The sequence below is a fragment of the Calidris pugnax genome, unplaced genomic scaffold (assembly GCF_001431845.1).
Source record: "Calidris pugnax isolate Ruff unplaced genomic scaffold, ASM143184v1 scaffold461, whole genome shotgun sequence".
NCBI lineage: Eukaryota > Metazoa > Chordata > Aves > Charadriiformes > Scolopacidae > Calidris > Calidris pugnax.
This window is the reverse complement of record NW_015091201.1, coordinates 453923-465809: the sequence shown is the minus strand read 5'-3', so window position 1 is coordinate 465809 and position 11887 is coordinate 453923. Positions and strand designations below refer to the sequence as shown.

The 11887-nt window shown below is 58.9% G+C and overlaps 1 protein-coding gene across 1 annotated transcript; it reads left to right on the top strand.

Annotated features, from left to right (window-relative positions):
* Positions 1–3: 3 nt before the first annotated feature.
* POM121 (POM121 transmembrane nucleoporin) lies at positions 4–11887 on the top strand (the record flags this gene model as incomplete). The annotated part of the gene is made up of 13 exons (XM_014959713.1): positions 4–89; positions 179–373; positions 818–979; positions 2786–2866; positions 3189–3360; positions 4377–4468; positions 5283–5353; positions 6098–6222; positions 6622–6724; positions 7035–7211; positions 7525–9225; positions 9926–10054; positions 10271–11887. Coding segments are annotated over 13 exons (3189 nt in total), but the record flags the coding sequence as incomplete, so codon positions are not given.

Below are 11887 nucleotides of genomic sequence, written 5' to 3'. Positions count from 1 at the left end.
CGCCCGCCCGGTAAAGCCGCCGCTAACGGTGGCCCGGCCACCGCCTCGGGCCGGCCCCTCAGGGCCCTGCCGCGCCGGCTCGGCCTCGGGTAAGCGATAGGGAGGAAGGAGGGTGGCGGGGGTGGGGGGAAAAGCCCCACGAGGCCGGCGGCGCTGACCCCTCTGTCTCCTCCCGCAGGACCCCGCCGGCCGTTCCTCGCCGCCGGTACCCGCTGCCGCAGGCCCGCAGCGCGGTGCCGGTCGGGCTGCCCGCCGCTCGCTGGGAGGGCTGCTCGCCGCGGAGCGCGCCCTGGTCTCGCCGGGCCGCCCCGCTCCGCAGCTCTGTCACGGTGAGGATCGCCCCGCCGGCCGCCGGCCTGGCCCGCTCCCCAGCGTGAGTACCGGAGTGGCGACCGGGCCCCGCTTCGGCCTCGCCTCGGGCGGGATGGAGCTGAACGAGGAGGGGGGGGGGAGCCGGTTCCCTGGCCCTCAGCGGGTCTTGCTGCCCGACACGGGTCCCCGGGAAGAGCACAGCGGTCCCAGGCTGGCAGCGGTGGCTCTGATCCCATCCCGAGCCTTGCGGGGAGGAGTGTGGGGTCCGAACCTCCTGGAGATCATAGAATCATTCAGGTTGGAAAAGAACTTTGGGATCATTGACTCCAACCATTAATCCTACTCTACAAAGTTCTACCCTACACCCTATCCCCCAACACCGCATCTAGATCTTTCACGGGAGAGCCCTCTCCCCGCTCCTGTGGGGGCAGCGGGGCCACGGGGTGAGGGGTCTCGCTCCAGGGATCTCACCATGTCTAATGTCCTGCTTCGCTTTGCCGCACAGCCTGGAGCAGCTCATCTCGCCTGTGGCCTTGCCAGCCAGCAGCAGCCCAGACCCCTGTGCGAAAGAGACTGTGCTGAACGCCATCAAGGAGAGCAGGAAGAGGGCTGTGGAGGAGGAGGAGGAGGACCAGGCTTTTGGGAACGATCAGGAGAGCAAGAGGAGGTAATAAGCCAGCAGTCCAGGTCGCTGCTAGTGTGTTGGGAATGTTGTAAATGGGGCTGGCTCGTTGGTGGTGACAAATAGGATGTGTCCCCAGAGAGTGTGCCAAGCCCGGTGCGACCAGAAGTGCTGTGGGAAGTGAACCACAGAGAGGAAGCACAGCCCATCGCCCGGCCCTCTGGGCTGTGTTGGAAGGTCCTCGGAGACTTCATTTTGCCCTTGAGATCAAAGGGATGTGGCTTAGGTTTTTGTCTGGGCAACCTTTGAGTCAGGCATGTTCCCCTGGGTTGTGGGGGCTGGGAGAGGCTGGGCTGTGGGGAAGCCTGGCAGGGCTCCCTGCCTGGGAAGTGGCTTCTCTCATCACAGGGGTTTGCAGGCTGGGGACGTGTGGTAGGAAACGCTGGTATCAGCTGCAGGGTCACCAGCTCTATCCTTCAGTCAGCTCTGGGTTTCCAGGAGAGACAGGATCCCCAAAATCTTACAGCCCCTGTGGAAGCATCACATTTCAAAAAAACCTGTGTGCTTCTTTGGTGCGCTCTCACAAAAGGAGGTGAAGCACACGGGTAAACACGGGAGACTATCTTCTGCTTTCGTTAGTCAAGGTCAGTGATTTCCAGCTCTGAGCTCAAAGAAATGAGGGTGCAGTGTCTTTGCCAGCGCTCTAGGAAGGACAAGGCATAAATCCTGGGTGCTGAGGTCTGCCGAGGCCTTTTTAACTGTCTGGGCACAGTGCTGCCTCCCCGGTCTTCCCTCTTGTTTTTCGTCCTTCCCACCTGCCTACGTGGAGGCTGTTCACCACATTCTCCTTTGCCTCTCGCGTGGCAGGGCTGCCTGCCTGCGCTTGAGCAGGAGCTGAAACCACAGAAGAGCAGTTTGAGCCGTGCCCAGGCGCTTTTTTCCCATGTGCTGCACTGGGGCTGCTGCTTCAGGTGGCCCGGAGAGCGCAGTGGGGTGAGCGGCAGTTCGCAGTGAGGCACTGGCTGCCTTCCCCTCCGCCATCGCTGGATTTCCCTCAGTCTTTAAACCTTTGCCTCTGCTTGGTGAGTCTGAGCCCCTCAAAAGCCGAGCAGGACAACAACAGGATGGGTGCACAGGCAGGATCAGCTTGGTTTTTTTCTTTATTCTATTTTTTTAATATACCAATACCCAGCTCTGCTACGAAAGCCAATTTTGAAGGCATTAAAGCCTGGCAAGCACGAAGAATGCTTGTAAGCAGAAAGTTCTGCAACCTTTGAGGGAAGAAAGAAGCCTGCATCAGCTGGAGAGCACTGGATCATTTGTGCAATGGGGTCAGCATACTTGAGCTCAGGGGAAGGTTTGGGCAAAGTGACAGGGCTGATGATATGCTTTGGGCTCTGCTTTGCAGCAGGGCTTGCTTTAAGACTTTCAGACTTCAGATCTCCATGAATCATTGTGGGAAGGGGGATTTGGTTTCTGACTCAAACAGTCCAGAGCACTGGCTGGGAAGAGGTAGGAGACCTGAGTTTTGGAGCTCAGATCCGTTTCAGAAGTGAGCTGCTGAGACTTTGAAATGTTTTGGCTTAGAATAATGGATTTTGACCCATGATTTCATTACATCAAAACTACTCTGCGCAGCTCGAGGTGAGAGTCAATGAGGACAGGACCAGGTAGAGAGGAAATCCACAGCAGGAAATCCTCTGTCCTTGGGTATTGGATGACAAGAAAAAAAAGGTTTATGCTTTCTCAGTGCTGAGCCCACCTGGAAGAGGTCTGCTTCTGAGGCTGGGAGGACAGCTCCTGTCTCTGCTGCCTATGCACTACCACAGGCTTCTGCCCTCTCTCCCACAGGCGCCACGATAGCAGTGGAAGTGGGCAGTCAGCCTTTGAGCCCCTGGTAGCCAATGGTGCCCCCGCCTCTCTCATACCCAAGTAAGTGTCCATCGGGCCAAAAGCAACTGCTGTGAACTGGGAGGGGGGTCTGAGAGGCTATGGGCTCTGTAAAAGTCACTTGGCTTTTGCTTGTGGAGCCCAGCTTCAGGGAACAGCAAGAGAGGCTGTGCCCATGCCTGCACGATGTCACCCTGAGCACAGGCTGGGGGCCGTAAGGGCTGTGCTGCTGCAGAGGCCTCTTTACAAGCCCTGTGTTGTGAGAAAGAGTGAGGTTGCTTTCCTCTACCCACCCTGCATTTAAAAAAAATACCTGTGGGCAGAGTGATGGGGAGCTCATAAAATCTTCTTTAATCTCCTCTAGGCCTGGGTCTCTGAAGAGGAGCCTTGTCTCGCACTGCCCAGATGACTGCTCAAACAAGAGGTCACGCACTTCTTCCATGAGCTCCCTCAACAATACATATGCTGGCGGGATCCCCAGCTCCTCCCGCAACGCCATCACCAGCTCCTACAGCTCCAGCCGGGGCCTCTCACAGGTAGGAAACACCCTGCCAAAGGCAGCACCAGAGCCCAGCACTTGCAGCTCGACCCAGCGCTGGCATCACCCCATGTAACCCAAACCCTGGGCTTGGAAGGAGAGAGCGGTGTCGCTGGGTGCCTGCAGTGACGCTGCGGGGAGCCCCAGTGCAGCTCCGCCGGGCAGTTCCATCTCCCCGTGGGTCAGGCGGGTGGCTGGGCAGGCAGCAACGTTTCTTGTCATTCAGTGCGTGCTGCTGGGGCAGTCCCCACGCTGAGCTGTCCTGCTGCAGTACTTGTTTTACACCAAAGCAAGAAGGCAGCCATTTTCCCCTCCCTACTCAGCCTTGGCCAGTCTGTGGGGGTGGATAGATCCAGGTGAAAGGAGGAAAAAAAAAAATCACTTTGCTGCACTGCCACCTTTTCAACTGGAGTCAGCAAGTATTGGAGCTGTGCACTCCTGCTTTAACCCAAGTCCCCTCAGCAGCTGAGCTGTAATGAAACCCTGCTCACATCCTGGGTCAGGCTTGCAGATGTGATGGTGGGATGTAGCCATGACTAATGGAGCTCTGCAGTCTGTGTGAGGAAAGGTTTCCTCTGGAATACGCTGGTAGGGAAAGATTTACTCCGGCTGGGGCGAGGTGGGATCCGTCTTCTCTGTGCTCCTGGTAAGGAGGTGGCCTGCTCCTGCCAGAGCAGCCCCACGCACGCGAGGGCATCTGAGGCAGCCCAGCAGCCATGGCCTGTGCTGCTTGATGGCGAGAGCCAGCAGCGTCCTCCCTCCCTGGCTGCGGCCAGGCCGTAACGAGCCTGGAGGCCGCTCACTCCCAGAGCGGATTCATTTTGGGGTGGCCAGACTTTGCGCTCCAGGGAATGTGGAGGGGAGCTAAACAATGCTGAAGCCAGAGAGACTCTGAACTCATTAGCCACTGCCCTGGGAGATGGGATTTAACCTGCAGGCCAGCAGGAGGATGGGAGGCTGTGCTCCCTGCCAGCCCCCATACTGAGTTACTGCTGGTCTCTCTCTGCGTTCCAGCTGTGGAAGAAAAGTGGTGTGAGTGTGTCCCCGCTGTCCAGCCCAGCGTCCTCCCGCCCCCAGACGCCAGAGTGGCCTCTCAAGAAAGCCAGGTAATTAGCTGCTCACCCAGAGAGCGCCCTCTCATCGATGCCAGCCAGGAAGGGAGTAGTTGCCTTCCCAGCCATCCCAGTGCCTCAGTCCTGCTCTCCACTGGAGCTGGGACAGCCCAGGCCCTTTTCTGAGACATGGCTGCTGGGTCCCCACGTCCCCACTGCTGTGGAAACCCCCTTGTTGTGTTGATTGGTGTCCCTGCTGCCTGCTTACACCACAGTCCTGGCAGCAGTGCTGAGCTGCACTGCCCCTGCCCCGCTCCCAGATCTGGTTAGAGAGGGCTCAGATTGCTGCAGAGGTGAGATTGCTGTGTGGCCTGGGTTGCTGGGTGCTGAAATGTTGGGAAGAGACAGGCCCTGATTTTTTTGCCATCTCCTCAAAATCAATTCACGGGAGCTACAGTAGGGCTGTATTTTAGCACCTGCCTTGGAGCACAGGCCCTTGTTCTCTCTGGGCTCAGAGAAGGACCTGAGCTCATGTCAGTACTAAAACCAACATGACCACCTTCTCTGGTAATAGGGTGGGTCCAAGCTAGGGACTTGTGAGGGGCAACAGCTCCTGTCCCAGACCCCTGGCTGCCACCCTGAGGCAGGGTCAATGGCCTGGATGAGCTAGGGTCTCGGGGAGGGGAGCAGCTCTGCTGCCTGGAGCTGTATTCAGGCTGGTGCTGTGAGGGCAGGGCTGTTGTTCTGAGATCTGTTGTTTGGAGGAGGCAAAGAAACGCACCAGGGATGCTGGTGGAGGTGCTTGGTGTGTTTGGCCTCATCCTGCTCTCTGGGGTTGACGCTAACTGACTCTCCCCCACCTGCACAGGGAAGAGGAGTTGCATCGCTCCAATGCTTCCACTCCAGTGAAATCGGACAAGGAGCTGCAGACAGAGAAAGGTGAGTGTAGGTGGGCCCCAGCTCTGTGCCCGGGTTGGATGGGCCACCGGTGCGAGCAAGCAGTGGTAGCTGAGGTCTGCAGGTGGGTTTGGCTTGAGTATCACCTGTAAGCTAGGAACATGCTGGTCGCAAGGCAGTGGCTTTTCTGCTGGCCTCAGTGACTGACCTAAAGGCATTTCCAGGTGATAAGCAAGGGGTGCTGGCAGTGATGGGGTGCTAGCAGATGTCTGGGAGCTGGCTTGCAAGGGGGAACACCAGTCCCCAGCCCATCATGGGTCCAGATGTCAGCCTTGGGGCAAGATCTGCTGTGATAGCACCCTGCAAGATCTGTGATAGCATCCTGATCAAATTCCAGGCTGAGCTTATTCCAAGGCTTTCTTAGCAAAATGGAGAGGAGTGCTCATAGCAGGTAGGGTCCTGTGGCGCAGTGCTAGACATAGCTCACACAGTTTGTGTGGCTTGTGGTTCGTGTAGGCAGTGTGCAAGGACCATCCATGGAGTTGGGAAGGGACCACTGGCCTCCGGAGCCCCAGCAGGCTCTTGTGACAACAGACTGCCCCGGGATGTGTTGCAGACAACTGCTCTTCCAGGGCATTGCATCCTTGTCCTCAGCTTAGAGCCAGGGCCCTGACTCTGCCCTCTGAGATGGGCCATTGAGAGGGGTCGGAAGGGACAACCCAGCCCTTGGTACAGGCCAAATGCCTCCTCTGCCCAGAGCTGGTCCTGACTTGTCTCCTCCTGTAGTGATGGAGACACCGGTGCAGAAGAAGCAGAATTCCCTGAGCCCACCGTCCACGTCTGGGAGCAACGGGAAGCGCAAGCGGAAGATCCTGTTGCTGTCGTCTCGCCCGGGGGACCAGCTGGCGCTGGTACGTCGCTGTCTCACGGCCCCTTTTGCCCTCCTCTGGCGATAGAATGTGCTCACTGCAATTTCTGCAGGGCTGGGGGGAGACTGACCTGCCTGCCCTCAGGAAGGAGGCCCCGTCCTTGGCCGAGTGGGAAGTGACGCTATCCCCAGCCCCAGTGTCTGGTGGGCTGTGCGTGATTGTGCTGCCTGCTGCCGGACCAGGTAATGGCCTGGGGAAGGCCTGCCGTGCCCTCAGCGCCAAGCCGGGGGCCAAAATGAATGGGAATCGGAGCTCCGCGGTAGCGTGCTGTGGCAGAACCACCTGCTTCACGGTCTTGCGACGGCCAGCCTTCACCACACGTTCAGAGAGGCTCTGACGGCTTCCCTGAGAAGGAGCTAAGCTGCTGCTCTCTCTTGGCAGCCCCCGCCGCCTCAGCTGGGCTATTCCATCACGTCGGAGGACCTGGATGCGGAGAAGAAGGCAGCGTTGCAGTGGTTCAACAAAGTCTTGGAGGATAAGGCTGGTAAGGATGGATGGGGAACATGGAGGGGACAGCAAGGAGTAGGAAGCCAGGGCCAGGGCTAGCAGGGCAGTGGGGTGTCTATGGTGCAAGCTGGGGAAGGTCTGGGGCCAGTCCTGCCTTATCCTTGCGTCTGGGGATGCTCTTAATGCATTCAGATTCAGGAGAGCTCGTGCCCTGGGGTCTGCAGGGTGATGGCTGAGGTTCCCCAGGGCAGAGGCATTGGTGCAGTTTCTGTACCTGCTGGGGAGGCTCTGCTAAGGCATTTTCCCCCACAGCGAGCTGCGGGGCCTGAATTCTTTCTCCTTCCTAGTAGATGCAGTCCACAGCACCACTGCAGAGACTACGCCCATGTCCAGGCCTCTGGCATTCACTGTGACCACCCCGGGTCCTACACCTGCCTTGACAGCTCCTGACCCAGCCAGCAACAGCTCGCTCCTGGACAGCCTGAAGAAGATGCAGAGCAGCCAGGCTGCACCCACACCGGCAGGTGAGGAGGAGGAGCTGGCCTTTGGTAGAGCAAGGCAGGCACAGCAGGAGCTCTGCGTTGCCTCTGTGAGAGACAGGTGGCAAAACTCCTTGTTCAAATGCTCTGCTGGCAGCAGAACTGGCAGGCAGGTCTTGGGGGGGGCTAAGTTTGGGGACACTGAGCCCTGTTGGGACCTGCAGTAAGCTTGGAGGGCTGTGTCTGTCTGGTACAGAGATGGGTGCTACTCCAGGAGCCTTTGCAGCAGTAGGGTGGGTGCTTGGCAGAAGGGGTGGCTGTAGGTGACCCCGTAAGTAAGTTCTCTGCCCCTTTCCAGATTCCACTGGAGCTGTGGTAACGTCCCAGCCGCCTTCATCAGCTGCACAGCCGCCCGCTCCTGCTGTATCCCTGGAGTCAAGTTCTCTGCCTGCCACCTCTGCTGACACCAAGCCTGTGCCTGTGTTGAGCACGCCTGCTCCTGCTGCCCCCTCTGACTTGGGGGTGCAGACCCCCAGCAGCCTGGCATCTCCTGCATTCACAGAGCTGGGCCCGACCCCAAGCAAACCTCCCTCCTTCCCGAAGCCAAGCATCCTCTTTGGGATGCTGAACACCCCTCCAGCCAGCCAGTGTGCAACGACCACAGCCACTGCTGAGCCCACCACGACTGCTGCTGTGCCCACCACCACCCCAGTCTTCAAACCCATCTTTGGTGCTTTGCCGAAAAGTGAGAGCACAACACCCTCTACAGTTGTCAGCTCCACCACAGTCACCGTGTCTGCGAGCTCAGGCCCTTCCTCGACATCCTCTACCACCACTATGTTCAAGCCTATCTTTGGCAGCATCACCACAGCTTCATCTCCAGGGAAGGCCTCTCCTTTTGCCTTCAAACCTACGTCGCAGCCGGTCTCGAGCACAGATCTGCCAGCAGCCTCCACGACTACTCTGGCAGGATTCACAGGTCTCCCTAATGTCATCTTCACCACTGCAGCTACAACTGCCACCACACAGAGTTCCTCCACAGATGCCACCATTAAACCCGTCTTCAGCTTTGGACTCAACCCACCCACCTCCACCGGCCCCGCCGCCAGCCTGACTGTCACTGCTGCCACGTCCTCCAGCACCTCGCAGCCCTTCCTGTTCGGGGGCCCAGCCAGCTCAGCTCCCAGCACAGAAACCAGCTTTGCCACCCCAGGGCCCGTGTTCCAGTTTGGAAAGCCACCTCCAGCCACAGTCACAGCTACCACCACTGTCCCAGGAGGCCCTGCCTTTGGCCAAGCACCTTCAAACTCGACAGCTCCTGTCACCACTGTGGGCTTTAGTATATTTGGGAGCACCACGCTGACCTCTTCTACCCCAGCCACCACGGGTCAAGCGACGTTGACATTTGGCTCCGTTTCGGCTTTTGGCAGTTCTTTCAGCACAAGTGCGAAGCCACCACCGCCGTACCCCAGCGCAGCGAGTCAGCCCGCCTTCAGTGCCGCTGCTGCAGAGAGCCAGCCGCCTGCCAGCAAACCTACCGCCGGCCCCGTCAGCTTTGCCCCCCCGTTCAGCTTTGGAGCCCCCACGGCCCAGTCTGCAGCTCAGCCAGCATTCGGCAGCAGTGCTCAGCCGGCCTTTGGCACAACCAGTGCCCAGAGCTCCTTCGGCACTGGCAGCACCCAGGCAGCCTTCGGGACCACCACATCGGTCTTCTCTTTTGGGACAGCCACCTCCACCACCACCAGCTTTGGTTCCACCACCCAGACCACAAGCAGCAGTACTGGCCCTGCTGTCTTCGGCACCACCCCATCTCCTTTCACCTTTGGGGTGAGCGCCCAGCCGGGCCCCTCTGCCAGCGCCTTCGGGATCGGTGCGCCGGCCCTGAGCACCGGCTCTCCCACTGTGGCCTTCAACTTTGGGGCTGGGCAGAGCGGGGCAGCTCCGGCGGCGGCGCCGTTCGGCTCTTCCCTGACGCAGAGCGCGCTGGGTGCGCAGAGCCAGAGCACACCCTTCGCCTTCACCGTGCCCAGCACACCCAACAACAAGCCTGTGTTCGGAGGTGAGTTGGGGAGGACAGACCTTCTCAGGGGGTGAAGAGCAGGGGGAGATTTAGGCAGCAGCTTTCCTGCCAGACCTTGTTGAACTCCCTGGGCTCAGCAGCCCGGGAGGGGCTGGCACTCATGCTGTGCAGAGCCTTACCATGTGAAGGTGCTTCCATCACTCACTGTCCAGGTCCTCAGCCCTTGGTGGTGGAGGGGAATGCCTAAATTCTGCTCCTTGGCCCCTCTGAATGCACCAGCTCCCTGGCTCCGTGCGAGTGCTGAGCCCAGCCAGGTGCCCCATAGAAGCCAAGGTCTTGCCAGTGCTTAAAAGTAATCTGGAGCTTTTTGGCGAGTAGAAATGCTGCCAGTGAACAATTGCAATCACTTCTTGCTTGCTCTCTGGGGTTTTCCCTACCACTTTGCACCCTTGCTGGGACAACTCACCTCCCACAGAGCTGAAACCCACAGCTACTTAATCTAGAAAGACAGAGGCCTTTGTTCCTCCCTGGCCTCCAAATCCTTTCGTGCTGCCCTGCTGGCAGGAGGGTGCAGGGATTACCATGAGAGCACAACTTTTTGCATTTAAAGGGTTTCTTGGGTGAAGAGGCTGGTTGAGGGAGACTGTGGTGCTTCAGCCCCTGGAGGGAGATTTGTGCCTCCTGCACAGGCTCTTCCTGCTGTGCAGATCCCAGTTCATCATGGCATGTTGCTTTCCAGGAACTCCCATTCCCACCTTCGGGCAAAGCACGCCCATCCCGGGAGCAGTGGGGAGTGGAAGCAGTAGCCTTTCCTTTGGGACGCCCAGCACTCCTGCCTCGGGCTTCGGAGGAGTCGGCACTTCCTTCGGTAAGGAAGGAGTTGGTGCTGTGGCCTTGGGGAGCTGATGGGTCACGTTGGGGTTGGCAGAGGGGCCAGGCTGTGCTCTGGGACCTGGCTCAGGTGGTACCTGCTGGGCTCTGGGGGATGTGAAACCTTCCATTTCCCCAGGGGTGGGGATTACGCTCTCCCCCACATCAGCTCTGAGTGAGGCTGCAGAGACCCAAGCAACCTTTCTGCTTCCAGGTTCCTCCACCCCCGCCTTTTCCATTGGGGCAGGATCCAAGATGGGTGCTCGCCAGCGGCTGCAGGCGCGGAGGCAGCATATCCGCAAAAAGTAACCTCCGGTGGTGCAGGCCCACACCGCTGGCCCCTGCCTGCGCCTCGGGGGCTCCGGGCCAGAGCAGTCCCCGTGGTGGAACCAACGGTGACGGGGCGAGAGCCCTGTGTGATGCCAGCCGGAGAACCGTGCTGGGTGGCAGCGACCAAGGTGGGATGGAATAAACCAAACTCTTCTTACTTGAACAGTTCCACAGCCAAGGCTGGATGGACCTCTGTACATATCCACAGTGTTTCCTCCCCCACTTTATTTTGCCATGTTTCATAATGTGTAAATTTTTCCCCATTTGCTTCTTCTAGCTGTTCCCGTGCGCTCCCCCTTAGTCCTCTGACGCTCAGCCCCCTGCCCCTGTGGCACGGCAGCCAGCAGAGCCACATGCTCCTGCTTGGAGCTTGGCCACTGGTCCCAGACGGCCGAGTGGTGCTGTCTTCACCAGGTCCTGACCTCTTTCCCCAGTGTTTCATCCTGCGACCTGGTGAACACGCTCCCTCCAGAGGGCTCTGCTTTGTTGCTGTCCCTGCAGAACATGAGCCAGGGTTAGTTCCAGCCTGGCGTGGGTGGCTCAATGCCACAGTGAGCAACCTGGCTTCTGCAGCTGGGCGCTGACGCCCGCGCTGTGACTTAATTTCCCATCAGACCTCCAGCCGAGGATGTGCCGTAGCCTGGGACCTCAGCTGGAGGCGCGGGGTGGGATTAGGGGTTCCTCCAGTCCTCTTCTGGCCACTGGCTGCGGGGTCCCCCCACCCTGCTCATGTGAAGCCCCCTCTTTTGCTTTATTTGTGCTCCCGTTTTGATCCACTCATTGAATCGAGTTTGGAGGAAGAACTGAACCGTGTGCGTGGCGGCATGTTGGTTATGCCGGATTTGCTGTTTGGAGTTTCTTTTTTGGGGGGGCGCCAGTCCCTTGGCGGGGGACGCGCCCTGGCTAATTGGGTGTTGACAGTAGCATCACTGCGTGGCTACTCGTGCTGGGGGAGTTCTTCCGTCGCTGTCGTGACTGAAAGGCAGGCAGCCGGGTGGGGGGCAACAGGGCCTGGACCCCCAGGCACTGGGGCCTCCTGCCCTGGCAGTCTCTCCCCTCACTTTCCCTCTCTCCTGGTGCCTCTTCCCCACCTCAGGGGGCTCTGGAGTCACTAAAAGAGTCCAGAGCCACATGGGTTTCCTTCCCTGCCCCCAATCCAATTTTTTTTTTTTTTTTTCCATTTTTAGCTCATCCCCCTTCTTTTTGGGTTTTACCAGCTCCCAGGAGCTACAGTGCTGCCTCCCCTCTCCCCATCCAGCCAGGAGCGGGGCTCTTTGCTGCCTGGGAGCTCCTACGGGAAGAGACTACCAGAGCCCAGGGGTCACCCAAGAGCTGCCCCCCACCCTGCCCCGGGCAAGGGATGGGCACTTCTGCCTGCAGGCTCCCCACCACTTCCAGGAGTGTTTTGCTGCCGGGTTTTTTACTCTCCGAGCCGTGTGAGTGTGTGTGTCTGCTGAAGTCTAAATTTAAAAAAAAAAAAAAAAAAAAAAAAAAAAAAAAA